Source organism: Pan troglodytes, chromosome 1 (genome assembly GCF_028858775.2).
Source record: "Pan troglodytes isolate AG18354 chromosome 1, NHGRI_mPanTro3-v2.0_pri, whole genome shotgun sequence".
Classification (NCBI taxonomy): domain Eukaryota; kingdom Metazoa; phylum Chordata; class Mammalia; order Primates; family Hominidae; genus Pan; species Pan troglodytes.
This window is the reverse complement of record NC_072398.2, coordinates 183,594,956-183,609,470: the sequence shown is the minus strand read 5'-3', so window position 1 is coordinate 183,609,470 and position 14,515 is coordinate 183,594,956. Positions and strand designations below refer to the sequence as shown.

Genomic DNA, 14,515 nt, shown 5'->3' with positions numbered 1-14,515 from the left:
GACCCTGTCTTTTCCCTCTCATTTCACTACACGTTTTTCATTTATTTATTTATTTATTTTTACAAGGACTCTGGCTCTGTTGCTCAGGCTGGAGTGTGGTGGTGCGATATCGGCACATTGCAACCTTTGCCTCCCGGGTTCACGCGATTCTCCTGCCTCAGCCTCCTGAGTAGCTGGGATTACAAGCGTGCACCACCATGCCCGGCTAATTTATTATATTTTTAGCAGAGATGGGGTCTCACCATGTTGCTCAGGCTGGTCTCAAACTCCTGACCTCAGGTGATCCGCCTGCTTCAGCCTCCCAAAGTGCTGGGATTACAGGCGTGAGCCACCACGCCTGGCCTTCATTCTACTACATGGTTTTTGAAATGCCTTAGTCATCCTTCAGATCTTAGCTTAAAGACTCTCAAACGTTCTCAGTTTATGATGCCCTTAGTGTCTCAGTTTTTTTTTTTCATAGAAACTCTAGTGCAAAAGAAATACCTAACAGCTATATTAAGTAAGTAATTAGGTCTAAACAATACTTAAGAAGTATTTTCTAACAAGTTAGTAGCTGTTTGAAGAAATGATACATAGAAATTAGGAGAAAAAATTAGGAGAAAAAAAGTAGCAATTTAATTTCTTTTTTTTTTTTTTTTTTTTTTGAGACAGAGTCTCACTCTGTTGCCCAGGCTGGAGTGCAGTGGCACGATCTTGGCTCACTGCAAGCTCCACCTCCTGGGTTCACACCGTTCTCCTGCCTCAGCCTCCCGAGTAGCTGGGACTACAGGTGCCCACCACCACGCCCAGCTAATTTTTTGTATTTTTAGTCAATCTCCTGACCTCGTGATCCCCCCACCTCGGCCTCCCAAAGTGCTGGGATTATAGGCATGAGCCACTGCACCTGGCCTTTTTTTTTTTCTTTTAAGATGGAGTTTCCCTCTTGTTGTCCAGGCTGGAGTGCAATGGCTTGATCTTGGCTCACTGCAACCTCCACCTCCCAGGTTCAAGCAATTCTCCTGCCTCAGCCTCCTAAGCAGTTGGGATTACAGGCATGTGCCACCATGCCCAGCTAATTTTGTATTTTTGGTAGAGATGGGGATTCACCATGTTGGTTGGACTCCTGACCTCAGGTGATCCGCCCACCTTGGCCTACTAAAGTGCTGGGATTAGAGGTGTGAGCCACAATGCCTGGCCTTTTTTTTGTTTTGTTTTGTTTTTGAGACAGAGTCTCACTCTGTCACCCAGGCTGGAGTGCAGTGGCTCCATCTTGGCTCACTGCAACCTCTGCCTCCCGGGTTCAAGAGATTCTCCTGCCTCAGCCTCCTGAGTAGCTGGGACTACAGGTGCCCGCCACCACGCCCGGCTAATTTTTGTTTTGTTAGTAGAGACGGGGTTTTACCATGTTGGCCAGGCTGGTCTCGAACTCGTGACCTCGTGATCCGCCAGCCTCAGCCTCCCAAAGTGCTGGCCTCCCAAAGTGGCTCCCAGGCGTGAGCTACTGCGCCCAGCCTAATTTCATTCTTAAGTAACCACACTTACTAATGAAATGTATATGCCTGTTGTGTACTGTTTCTCATACGCTGGAATCATATTGGACACTTCCACCTGCATTTCTTATTAATTTTATCTCTCTGTCTCTTTTCTTTCTCTCTCTCTTTTTTTTTTCTTTTTTGAGTCGGAGTGTCACTCTGGCGCCCAGGCTTGAGTGCAATGGTGCGATCTCAACTCACTGCAACCTCGGCCTCCTGGGTTCAAGCAATTGTCCTGCCTCATCCTCCCAAGTAACTGGCACTACAGGTGTGTGCCACCATGCCTGGCTACTTTTTATATTTTTAGTAGAGACGGGGTTTCACCATGTTGACCAGGCTGGTCTCGAACCTCAGACCTCAGGTGATTGCCTGCCTTGGCCTCCCAAAGTGCTGGGATTACAGGCATGAGCCACCGTGCCCGGCCCGTTTGTTTGCCTTCCTCTCCCCCTCCCCATCTCTCCTCCTCCCTCCTCTCCCCTCCCCTCCCCTTCTCTTCTCTTCCCTTCCCCAAGTGATTCTCCTGCCTCAGCCTCCCAAATAACTGGGATTACAGGTGCCCGCCACCATACCCGGCTAATTTTTGTATTTTTAGTAGAGACGGGTTTCACCGCGTTGGCCAGGCTGGTCTTGAACTCCTAACCTCAGATGATCCACCCGCCTCAGCCTCCCAAAGTCTTGGGATTATAGGCATGAGCCATTGTGCCCGGCCTATTTTATTTTTTTATTTTCTTTCTTTCCCTTCCTCCTTCTGTTCCTCCTTTCCTCCCTCCTTCCCTCCCTCCCTCCCTTTCTTCCTTCCTTTCTTCTTTCCTTCCTTCCTTCTTTCCTTTTTTCCTTCCTTCCATTCATTCATTCTCTCATTCATTCACTTTGTTGCCCAGGCTGGAGTGCAGTGGCACAATCATAGCTCATTGCAGCCTCCAACTCCTGGACTCAGGCCATCCTCCCACCTCAGCCTCATGAGTAGCTGGGACTACAGGCACATCACACCATACCTCTCTAATGTTTAAAATTCTTGTAGAGAGAGGTCTCATTATGTTGCCCAGGCTGGTCTTGAACTCCTGGCCTCAAGCCATCCTCCTGCCTCGGCCTCCCCAAATGCCGAGATTACAGGCATGAGCTGCTGTGCCTGTCCCACATTAATTTTCATGTGATACTTGTTTTTATCACAGCAATAGCCCATAAAAAATCAGCCTCACAAAGATATGATGTAATTGAAAGGAATGTGCCATGATCTTTTTGTTGTTGTTGTTTTTGGTTTTTGTTGTTGTTGAGACAGAGTGTCACTCTGTCATCCAGGCTGGAGTGCAGTGGTGCAATCTCAGCTCACTGCAACCTGTGTCTCCCAGGTTCAAGCGAATCTCCTGCCTCAGCCTCCCGCGTAGCTAGGACTACAGGCATGCGCCGTTACCATGCCTGGCTAATTTTTGTTTATTATTAGTAGAGACGGCGTTTCACCATGTTGGCCAGGGTGGTCTCGAGCACCTGACTTCAAGTGATCTGCCTGTCTCAGTCTCCCACAGTGCTGGGAGTACAGGTGTGAGCCATCGTGCCCGATCCATGATCTTAAGTTGAAAATTAACTATCTTGTGTTCACTTAGTGTCACGTTGACTATTGCTGTGTTTCCTTTAAAAAATTAAACCCAGGGCACTGTTGTGAATTTGCTGTACCACATTCCAGTTTAGATGCTAATGCAAAAGGATTGTAATCACTGAAGACCTCCAAAAGTCACATAGGAGTACAGTATTTTAACGGGTAGCTTTCTGAATTGAAATCCAGAGGATTAGAGAAATCAATCTAGTAGTGGGACTTTTTGTCCAGGTAAGAGAGAGAAAGGATGGGGACTCTGCTGGGAGTATAGAGACAGCACATATATTTTGATGTCTTATTTTTTTGTTTCATGTTGGCCTAGTCACACTGATTCTTACTACCTTAAAGCTAATACTTTTAGCCCAATTGCCATATGAAAATGTGTTTGCTCTTACATTTTAGTTGCTTTAACCTGACAAATTAAGAACATTTTTACAGACTAAACATGTGATAAGAGCATTTAGAACTTTAATAGGGAACAGCTGTGACAGACATACTGTTTGCTGACAGTTTTATGCTGCCTGGTGCGTAAAGTTAACAAACCATCACTTTGGTAAAGGAAAAAGCACCAGTTGTTACTTACTAGTCTCAGAGGCCTTCACTTTGAGGGACTGGGTCCTATGAAACATGTTCTTCCATGCCTGGTTTCCATCAGTCTTCTCCAGAAGACCCATAAGCTGGTTCCATTCCCTGTTGGAATGTATCCTATGTCAACAAGCAATTGAATATGCCTAATTTGGGGCTACACAAAAGTCTGTTTCCATACCCACTTTCTGTTTGGAGCTTCCAGAATGTGTTAGTCATTGATTGGTATTGGAAAATGTTACATGTTTAATTTAACCCACAAGCTTTACCTGTATAATTATGTATGATTTAGTTAGGTAATAACATGAATTTTCATTTTCTTGGTGCCTACTGGGAGTATAGAGACAGCACAGATGTTTTGATTGTATAATTGGGTGTTGACTTAATGGTTAATTTAGGTTTTCAAATAGAGTTTTTCCTTGCTATGTATCATTTGAAGGGCAAGGGAAGTGAAAAGTGGAAATGGTAATGTTTCAGAAGTGGGGAAAGGCAAGGAGGAAGCAAGAAGGATGGTCAGAATCAGGCTGAATCAAGGTGGGTCAAATATGCCTAGCTTTCTGTGTGTGGATAAAGTTTCTGATCTCATCTGCAAGCCAGGACATAACAAAATGATCAACTTTGAGTTTCTTCTTTAACTCCCACCAGTAGATTCTGTTATTCAATGGCCATAGTAGCTTGAAGACGAAAGACTGCATCTCCATGTGGGTCACCTAGGAATTACCTCAGAGGCCTGTTGTGGAATAATAGAGTTATTGAGAGTGAGGAGACCTGGATTCAAGTGCCAGATTTCTTTCCAGTAACTGGCAAGTCAGCTTATCTCAATTTCCCCTTTTGTAAAACGAAGCGTATAGAGGAGTAGATGGTCTTACCAGCTCCAAAACAGATCTGTACCTCAAAACTTCTGTGTTAGATAGCATATAACCCAATATAGTCACACCCAAAAGGCAAAATATCCAGTTACTATGAATATGTGTGCCTTCTTTGCTATTCTGTAGCGTACGAGTTGGAGCACCAAGGAATTGTGTTTAATAAATTCCTTTATTTCATGTTCATCTAGAACTTCACAGTGGTAACATTGCACCTATAAAGTTCAGAAAAGGAAAGCTTTTTGAAATGTAACAGTTGCTTGTGTGTATTTTTAATTAAAAAATTTTAAGAAATGTGCTATTAGGGCCAACTTTCTAAATGTTCTTGTTTGTTTGTTTGTTTGTTTTGGAGACAGGGTCTTGTTCTGTTGCCCAACTTTCTAATTTTTCTTTTTTTGAGACAGGGTCTCGCTCTGTTGACCAGGCTGGAGTGCAGTGGCGCAATCTCGGCTCACTGCAATCTCCGCCTCCTGGTTCAAGTGATTCTCCTGTCTCAGCTTCCTGAGTAGCTGGGATTACAGGCACGCGCCACCACACCCAGCTAATTTTTTGTATTTTTAGTATAGATGGGGTTTCGCCATGTTGGCCAGGCTGGTCTAAAACTCCTGACCTCAAGTGATCCGCCCACCTCGGCTTCCCAAAGTGCTGGGATTATAGGCATGAGCCATCTTGCTCAGCCTTATTATTATTTATATAGAAACAGGGTCTCACCGTCTTGCCCGGGATGGTCTCGAACTCCTGGGTTCAAACAGTCTGCCTTCCTCAGCCTCCCAAAGTGCTGGAATTACAGGTGTGAGCCACCATGCTCCACCTACTCTTTTTTTTTCTTGAGACAGGACCTTGCGCTGTCACCAGGCTGGAGTGCAGTGACATGATCATGGCTCATTGAAGCCTCGACTTTTCGGGTTCAGGTGATTCTCCCACCTCAGCCTACAGGCACAAGCTTGTAGTCCCAGCTACTTGGGGCCAATTTATGGGTTGAGGTTGGGGAGGGGGTGTTGTTTTGGTAGAGGTGGGGTTTCACCATGTTACCTAGGCTGGTCTTGAACTCTTGGGCTCAAGTGATCTGCCTGTCTTAGCCTCTCAAAGTGCTGAGATTACAGGCATGAGCCACTGTGCCCAGCTATTTTGGTTACTCTTATTTAAAGTAGTGTGCGTACATTATAGAAAAATTGGAAAATACAGGCCAGGTGCCGTGGCTTATGCCTGTAATCCCAGCACTTTGGGAGGCCGAGGTGGGCGGATCATGAGGTCAGGAGTTCGAGACCAGCCTGATCAACATGGTGAAACACCGTCTCTACTAAAAATGCAAAAAAAAAAAAAAAAAAAAAAAAAAAAAAAAAAAAAAAAAATAATTAGCCGGGCGTGGTGGCACGCACCTGTAATCCTAGCTACTCAGGAGGCTGAGGCAGGAGAATTGCCTGAACCCGGGAGGGCAGAGGTTGCATTGAGCCGAGACCATGCCACTGCACTCCAGCCTGGGCGACAAAGTGAGACCGTCTCAAAAAAAAAAAAAAAAAAGAAAAATTGGAAAATACAGATCCCCCACCCTTCCCTAGCTCCTGGTAAGTTCTAATCTACTGTCTCTATGAGTTTGCCTATTTTAGGTACCTCATATAAGTAGAATTATATGATATTTGTCATTTTGTGTCTGGCTTATTTTACTTAACATAATTTTTGTTTGTTTGTTTGTTTGTTTGTTTGTGACGGAGTCTCGCTTTGTTGCCCAGGGTGGAGTTCAGTGGCATGATCTCAGCTCACTGCAACCTCCGCCTCCCAGATTCAATGATTCTGCCTCAGCCTCCCAAGTAGCTGGGACTACAAGCACATGCCACCACGCCTGGCTAAATTTTTGTATTTTTATTAGAGATGGGGTTTCACTGTGTTAGCCAGGGTGGTCTCGATCTCCTGACCTTGTGATCCACCTGCCTCGAGCTCCCAAAGTGCTGGGATTACAGGTGTGAGCCACTGCGGCTGGCCCATAATGTTTTTAAGCTTCCTCCATGTTAGCATGTATCAGAACTTCCTTCCTTTTTATGGCTGAATAATGTTCCATTATTTGTATGCAGCACATTGTGCTTAGTCATTCATCTGTTGATGGACACTTAGGTTGTTTCCACCTTTGGTTACTGTGAATAATACTGCAGTGATTGGTGTTCAAGTATCTGTTTGAGTCTGTTTTCAGTTCTTTGGGGTATATACATAGAAATGGAATTGCTGAGTCACATGGTAATTTTGTGTTTAACTTGTTAAGAAACCACTAAACTATTTTCCACAGGAGCTGCACCATTTTACATATCCACCAGCAGTATACAAAGGTTCCAGTTTCTCCACATCTTCACCAATGTTTATTTTTTTTGTTTTTGTTGTTGTTTTTAAAATTATAGCCATTCTAGTAGGTGTGAAGGGTTTTTTGTTTTTTTTTTTCCTCAGAATAGTGCATTTAAAAAATTGTCTTTGGCCAGGTGTAATGGCTTACACCTGTAATCCCAGCACTTTGGGAGGCTAAGGCAGGTGGATCATTTGAGGTCAGGAGTTGATGACCAGCCTGACCAACGTAGTGAAACCCTGTCTCTACTAAAAATACAAAAAATGAGCTGGGCATGGTGTTGCACATCCGTAATCCCAGCTACTAGGGAGGCTGAGGCAGGAGAATTGCTTGAACCCAGGAGGCGGAGGTTGCAGTGAGCAGAGATGGTGCTCCAGCCTAGGCGACAGAGCAAGACCTTGTCTGAACAACAACAACAAAAAGCCACGATTTTTAGTTCAATAGTAGCTTGTAATTGTAGTTATAGTATTTGTAAGTTGCTATGGTTTTGAGTGTTGCTTTTAAGACTGTTGTTAGTTACCCACTAAGTTTTAATTGCAAGGAAATTTCACAGAATGTGAAAAAGTTTTGGTTAAGACTGGAAAATATCTATTCTTGCTTTCCTCAAAACTGGCTTCAGTGATTACTTAATGACAGCAGAATGCTTTGAAAATATGCTCTTTAAAGTCTAGCTGTTACTAAAATACCATAATAACTTATATGTAAGTGATAGTTGCTTTTTTGTTGTTGCTGCAACTGTGGTAAGAGGAAAGCATTATTAGCAAAATCCTTAAGAAAAGTATAGTATAAAAAACTGGTAAATAGAGAATTTACAAAAATGGAATGTGGGTGAGAACATGAGACACATGTGTATAGGTTTGACATCTTTATATTCATTTGAATTCTTTGTTTCCTTGGACTTTGCAGGTAAGGTTGTTTTTTCTTTTTGACAAACTGTATAATAATAATTATTATTTTTATTTGAGATGGAGTCTCACTCTGTCACCCAGGCTGGAGTGCAGTGGTGTGATCTTGGCTCACTGCAACTTCTGCTGCCTGAGTTCAAGTGATTCTCCTGCCTCAACCTCCTGAGTAGCTGGGATTACAGGCACCTGCAACCACACCTGGCTAATTTTTTGTATTTTTAGTAGAGACGGGGTTTCGCCATGTTGGCCAGGCTGGTCTCAAACTCCTGACCTCAGGTGATCCACACGCCTTGGCCTCCCAAAGTGCTGGGATTATAGGTGTGAGCCACCGCACCCAGCCTTTTTTTCTTTCTTTTAAAAAAAAAGTTTAATAGAGATGAGGTCTGTGTTGGTTAGGCTGGTCTTGAACTCCTGGGCTCAAGCCATCCTTCTGCATCAGCCTCCCAAAGTGCTAGGATTACAAGCATGATCTACCTTGCCCAGCCTGACCATTTCTTCTAATGGAAGGTCCTATATGACAGAGAGACATGGATGATATTAGGATCTTGTTTATTCTCATCAAACTTTATACTCAATTATAGTCAGCAAATAAACTATTTAGAGTTTTCTTTTCATTTGCTGACTACCTTACCGTTAACTTACTATTTAGTAAGCAAGAACAAATTTAACCAGCAATTTCGGGAATGAGAAAAGGAGTAAAGAACATATATGGCTTCTGTAATCCGAAAACAGAAAACTCACCATAACCTGGGTAATTGAAAGAGTTGCTTTTGTAAAATGTGCCGTTGAAATACTCTTTAAAAAGGGGGTTGGGAGTGTGGGCTGCCTCAAATCTTAACATCGAAGCTAAAGATAACATTTAATTTATCACATATTTATTGTATACTTGGATAAAATGAAAACTCCATTGAGGGAGTCTTAAGAATTTGGGATGATATGGTTGTTGTAACTGAGCGATAAATATAGTTATCTTGGTGTCTTTAATATTTGAGAGTAAAAGCATTTTTAAAATCAATTGTATGATTCTTTTAATAAAAAAGAACTTGCAAGTTTATGTGGAAGAAGCAGCTTTTCTTTTTGTTTTTCTTTTTTCATTTTTTGAGACAATGTCTTGCTCTGTCACCCAGGCTGGAGGGCAGTGGTGCAATCACGGTTCACTGCAACCTTAAACTCCCAGACTCAAACAGTCCTTTTGCATCAGCCTTACAAGTAGCTAGGACTACAGGCATGAATCACCATACCCAGCTGATTTTTAAATTTATTTTTTATTTTTTATTTTTATTTGAGATGGAGTCTCGCTGTCGCCCAGGCTGGAGTGCGGTGGCGCGATCTCAGCTCACTGCAACCTCCGCCTCCCAGGTTCAAGCGATTCTCCTGCCTCAGCCTCCTGAGTAGCTGGGATTACAGGCATGCACCACCATGCCTGGCTAATTTTTGTGTTTTTAGAGAGATGGGGTTTCACCATGTTGTTCAGGCTGGTCTCGAACTCCTGACCTCATGATCCACCCACCTCAGCCTCCCAAATTGTTGGGGTTACAGGCGTGAGCCACTACGCCCAGCCAGGATATATTTATCTGAACATTATAGCTATGAAGAATAAAGATATCCATTAAGCAAACTGGATTATGGGAAATATCTTAAATTTTTCTTTATTATTTAATATACAAGCAAAACTTCTTTATTGTAGAAAAATTAGAATATAGAAATTAACACAAAGGAAAAAAAGTATAGTCCTACCACTGGGTTGAATGAATTCTGATATTTTTCCTATGTGTGCTTCTTTCAGAAATATGGCTACACACACCTTTCTGCAGGAGAGCTGCTTCGTGATGAAAGGAAGAACCCAGATTCACAGTATGGTGAACTTATTGAAAAGTACATTAAAGAAGGAAAGATTGTACCAGTTGAGATAACCATCAGTTTATTAAAGAGGGTAAGGAGTGTGAATGCCAACCAGTTCAAACCAGCGAGGAAAGAAGAAATTAAATTCACCTTTTGGCCAGGCAGTTGCTCATGCTTGTGATCCCAGCATTTTGGGAAGCCAAAGCAAGAGGATCACTTGAGGCCAGGAATTCAAGACCAGCCTGGACAACCTAGTGAAATCCCATCTCTACAAAAAAATTTTTTAAAAAGCCAGGCGTGGTGGCATATGCCTGTAGTCCCAGCTGCTTGTGAGACAGAGGCAGAAGGATTGCTTGACCCCAGAAGTTCAAGTCCAGCCTGGGAAACATAGTGAGACCTCCTCTCAAAAATAAATAAACAAACAACAATAATAATAAAAATAAATCCACCTTTCATATGTGTAATGAAAAATATCAAAGATTTTTTGTTTTGTTTTGAGACAGTGTCTTTGTCACCCATGCTGGTGTGCAGTGTCCTGATCACAGCTTGCTGCAGCCTCAACCGTCCAAGCTTAAGCCATCTTCCCACCTCAGCCTCCTGAATAGCTGGGACTACAGGTGCATGCCACCACACCTAGCTAATTTTTTTCTATTTTTTGTGGAGACAGGGTCTCACTATGTTGTGTAGGCTAGGCTGGAACTCCTGGGCTCAAGTGATCCTCTCACCTCGGCCTCCCAAAGTGCTGGGATTATAGGAGAGAGCCACCACACCTAGCTCAGAGTATTGAATTTCTTGCTTGTGGAAGGTGGTTATGCTTGAGAATGGCAGAACTGGAAACTTTGCTTTCACCTGGGAAGAAAGCGGACAGTGGCAAGGATTCTCTGCTTTGATTTAGGATCACCTATAGCTCAACTTAACATCCATTTATGTGCACTTGGTCCTTTCTTCCCAACATTCAGACAGTTATTCTCTTCCATTTCTGTTTCATCTTTTTTCCTCCCTCTCCTGCTCCCTTTCCTTTTTTCTTTTTTGCTTTCTTTTTTTTTTTTTTTTTGAGATAGAGTCTCGCTCTGTCACCAGGCTGGAGTGTAGTGGCGCGATCTCGGCTCACTGCAACCTCTGCCTCCTGGGTTCAAGAGATTCTCCTGTCTCAGCCTCCCGAGTAGCTGGGACTACAGGCGTGCACCACCATGCCCAGCTAATTTTTGTATTTTTAATAGAGATGGGGTTTCACCATGTTGGCCATGATGGTCTCGATCTCTTGACCTCATGATCTGCCTGCCTCAGCCTCCCAAAGTGCTGGGATTAGAGGTGTGAGCCACCGTGCCCGGCCCCCAATTTTTTTTTTTTTTTTTTAAATAAACCTCTTTCTTTCTTCTTTCTCCTTTTTTTTTTTTTTTTTGGCGGGGAGACGGAGTTTCGCTCTGTCGCCCAGGCTGGAGTGCAGTGGCGTGAACTCGGCTCACTGCAAGCTCCGCCTCCTGGGTTCACGCCATTCTCCTGTCTCAGCCTTCTGAGTAGCTGGGAGTACAGGTGCCCGCCATCAAGCCTGGATAATTTTTTGTGTATTTTTTAGTAGAGACGGGGTTTCACCGTGTTAGCCAGGATGGTCTCCATCTCCTGACCTCATGATCCACCCGCTTGGGCCTCCCAAAGTGCTGGGATTACAGGCGTGAGACACCATGCCCAGCCCTTTCTCTGTTTTTTAACCCACGTCCCTCTCATCATTGATGTTCGCTCAGCCATGGTGTCTACTTTTCTGGTGTATCACCATCTTCAATGTGAAATGCTAAGACTTAAGAACTTTTAAAACTAAAATATGTCACATCTGAGGCTGGGCGCAGTGGCTCACGCCTGTAATCCCAGCACTTTGGGAGGCCAAGGCAGGGGGATCACTTGAGGTCAGGAGTTCGGGACCAGTCTGGCCAACATGGTGAAACCCCGTCTCTACCAAAAAATATAAAAAATTAGCCAAGTGTGGTGGCACACACCTGTAATCCCAGTTACTTGGGAGGCTGAGGCAGAAGAATCGCGTGAACCTGGGAGGCAGAGGTTTTGGTGAGCCGAGATCATGCTACTGCACTCCAGGTTGGGTGACAGAGTGAAACTCCGTTTCTTAAAAAAAAAAAAAATGTCCGGGTGTGGTGGCTCACGCCTGTAATCCCAGAACTTTAAGAGGCCAAGGTGGGTGAATTACGAGGTCAGGAGTTCAAGACCAACATGGCCAACATGGTGAAACCCCATCTCTACTAAAAATACAAAAAAAAAAAAAAAAAAATTAGCCGGCCGTGGTGGCAGGCACCTGTAATCCCAGCTGCTTGGGAGGCTGAGGCAGGAGAATTGCTTGAACCAAGGAGGCGGAAGCGGAGGTTGCAGTGAGCCAGGATCGCACCATTGTACTCCAGCCTGGGCAACAGGGTGAGATTCCGCCTCAAAAATAAATAAATAAATAAATAAATGTCACATCTGAAAAACAGACACCCTGTATTTACTAGGTAACTCTTCATTCTAGATTCCTAGAACTATAATCATTAACAGGTATGTTCACATAGAAGAACAGTGAGGGAGAAAAAGAAATGCAATATTGGGAACAACAAGAAATGGCCGAAGCCTGATGGAAAAGAGCTATGTAAGCATCTGGTTGGAACTAAAGACATTGGGGATGAAAAGTGGCTTGTACACACTTTCTTACCTCTTGTCTCAGAGGTTGGAGTAACCTGCTTCCATTCCAAAATAAACAAATCTCTCTCCCTATTCACTCTTTCTAATGTCCTTTCTCTGCTCTATAAAGCAGAGAAAGTATTATGAAAGAGCATATGGTTTTTACTTTTTCACTCTCTACTTTTCCACTCTCTACTTTTCAACCCTTTGCAGTCAGATTCTGTTTCCATCTCCATTGCAGCTGCTCTTGCATGTTACCAATGATGATCTCTATCAAATAATACTTTTGTCATTATTTTTCTTGTAGTATTTAACTTTAATCAGTCTGTTTGAAAATCATTCCTCCTTTGTTCTTTATGACAGCGTCTCTTTTTCTTCTCTCCCTACTGAGTGACTGCTATTTCTCTAACCTCTTTAATAGTTATTCTTTTGCAAGTTTCCAAAACCATGATGCTTCTCAGGGTTTTATACTTGGTCTTATTCAGCTCTCATTTCATATGTTTCTTTCTGGATGGTTTTAGCCATACCCAAAGCTTTCACTATGCTAATGCTGCTAAAGTCTATAGCTCTAAAACAAAATGTTTGTTTTGAATTCCAGACATATATTTTTAACTACCTACCTACTAGGCCTTTATTTGAATGTCTCACAAGTTTCTCAAAATCAGCATGTCAGAGGCTGAGTGTATTGTCTAAAATGTGATCTTCCTTTACTTCCTGTCTTGGTTAATGGTTCTGCCATCTACCTAGCTACTCAAGGCATAAATCTGGGAATCATCCTATATTCTCCTGCCTCTTCCTCACTTTCCCAAATCCATTCAGTGAGCATATCTTTCCAGTTATCTTTCTTTTAATCCTCTTCTGTTAGTCTCTTCTCTGTCATCACCTTAGTTCACATCCTCTTTTTTCCTATTTTTTTTTTTTTTTTTGAGACAGAGTCTCTCACTCTGTCCCCCAGGCTGGAGTGCTGTGGCACGATCTCGGCTCACTGAAACCTCCACCTCCTGGGTTCAAGCATTTCTCTGCCTCAGCCTCCCCAGTAGCTGGGATTACAGGTGCCAGCCACCACGCCCAGCTAATTTTTGTATTTTTAGTAGAGACGGAGTTTCACCATCTTGGCCGGGCTGGTTCTTTTGTTCCCTTTGTTTTGGGGCAGCCAGTGACATTTGGGTTTAATTAGCTTCCGTTAAAAAGTATTTTATCCTACATTAATAATTAATGCTAATGGTCTTTTATATTTGTCCAAAGCTTTGTGTTGTTGGACTTGAATTATATGAATAGCAGAGTTGAGCACCTGTAGAAGTAATATACTTTCCACTACAGCAAAACGACTTGGGAAGAGCAAAGGGAACAAAGAGAGGGTCTCCAGTTGCTGGAGCAAAGATAATGGTTAATGGTTATTTTCCTCTTATTGCCGCTCTTATTGTTTATTTATAACTTTGTGAATGTGTATGTGAAAGTAACATATACTTAACTGTAGAAAATTTGGAAACCACAGAAAAAAATTGTGTGTATAAAATGAGGTGGTTTTGAGAGGGGCATATACCCATAACCACACCAACTTGAGGCAACCATCTTAATACATTGATAGATTTCCTTCTAGTCTTTTTTCTTTCTTTCTTTTTTTTTCTTTTTTTTTTTTTTTGCTATGTACCCTCCACCCTTTACTTATGGTTTAAATAATAATAATAAAACAAACACCCATGTATACACTACCATGCTTGAGAAATTTCATTTTGTTAATGTAGTATTGAACCTAAATCTTTTTCCTTTAGGAAATGGATCAGACAATGGCTGCCAATGCTCAGAGGAATAAATTCTTGATTGATGGGTTTCCAAGAAATCAAGACAACCTTCAAGGATGGAACAAGACCATGGATGGGAAGGCAGATGTATCTTTCGTTCTCTTTTTTGACTGTAATAATGAGGTAATGAAAATCTTCATCTGCCCACATAGGCTTTAAGCAACTGTTAGTCAACTATTAGAAAAAACAAAGGATTTTTTAACTTATATTTTATATTGGCAGCAGTGTTTTTTGAATTGGTAGATTGGATGGACGGAACAGCACTGTCTTGCTGTTGGAGTATTAAAAACTATTTGGCATTAGCAGCCTTGTGGAGCTAAATTTTCCTTTATTTTCAAAATAACAAGAATCAGTTTTGATTTTTAAAAAATAAGAATTGACATACATAATAATATTAGGTAATGAAGCTGAACTACTTTCTTA

General features: G+C 42.5%; 1 protein-coding gene across 1 annotated transcript in view; it reads left to right on the top strand.

The window, feature by feature from the left end:
* The window catches only part of CMPK1 (cytidine/uridine monophosphate kinase 1), a 31,114-nt gene that overhangs the window by 11,172 nt on the left and 5,427 nt on the right, over window positions 1-14,515 (top strand). Inside the window, exons 2-3 of the mRNA XM_001163827.8 lie at window positions 9,574-9,720; window positions 14,063-14,215. Coding sequence (XP_001163827.1) covers window positions 9,574-9,720; window positions 14,063-14,215 — 300 coding nt within the window. The remainder of the gene's footprint in view (window positions 1-9,573; window positions 9,721-14,062; window positions 14,216-14,515) is intronic.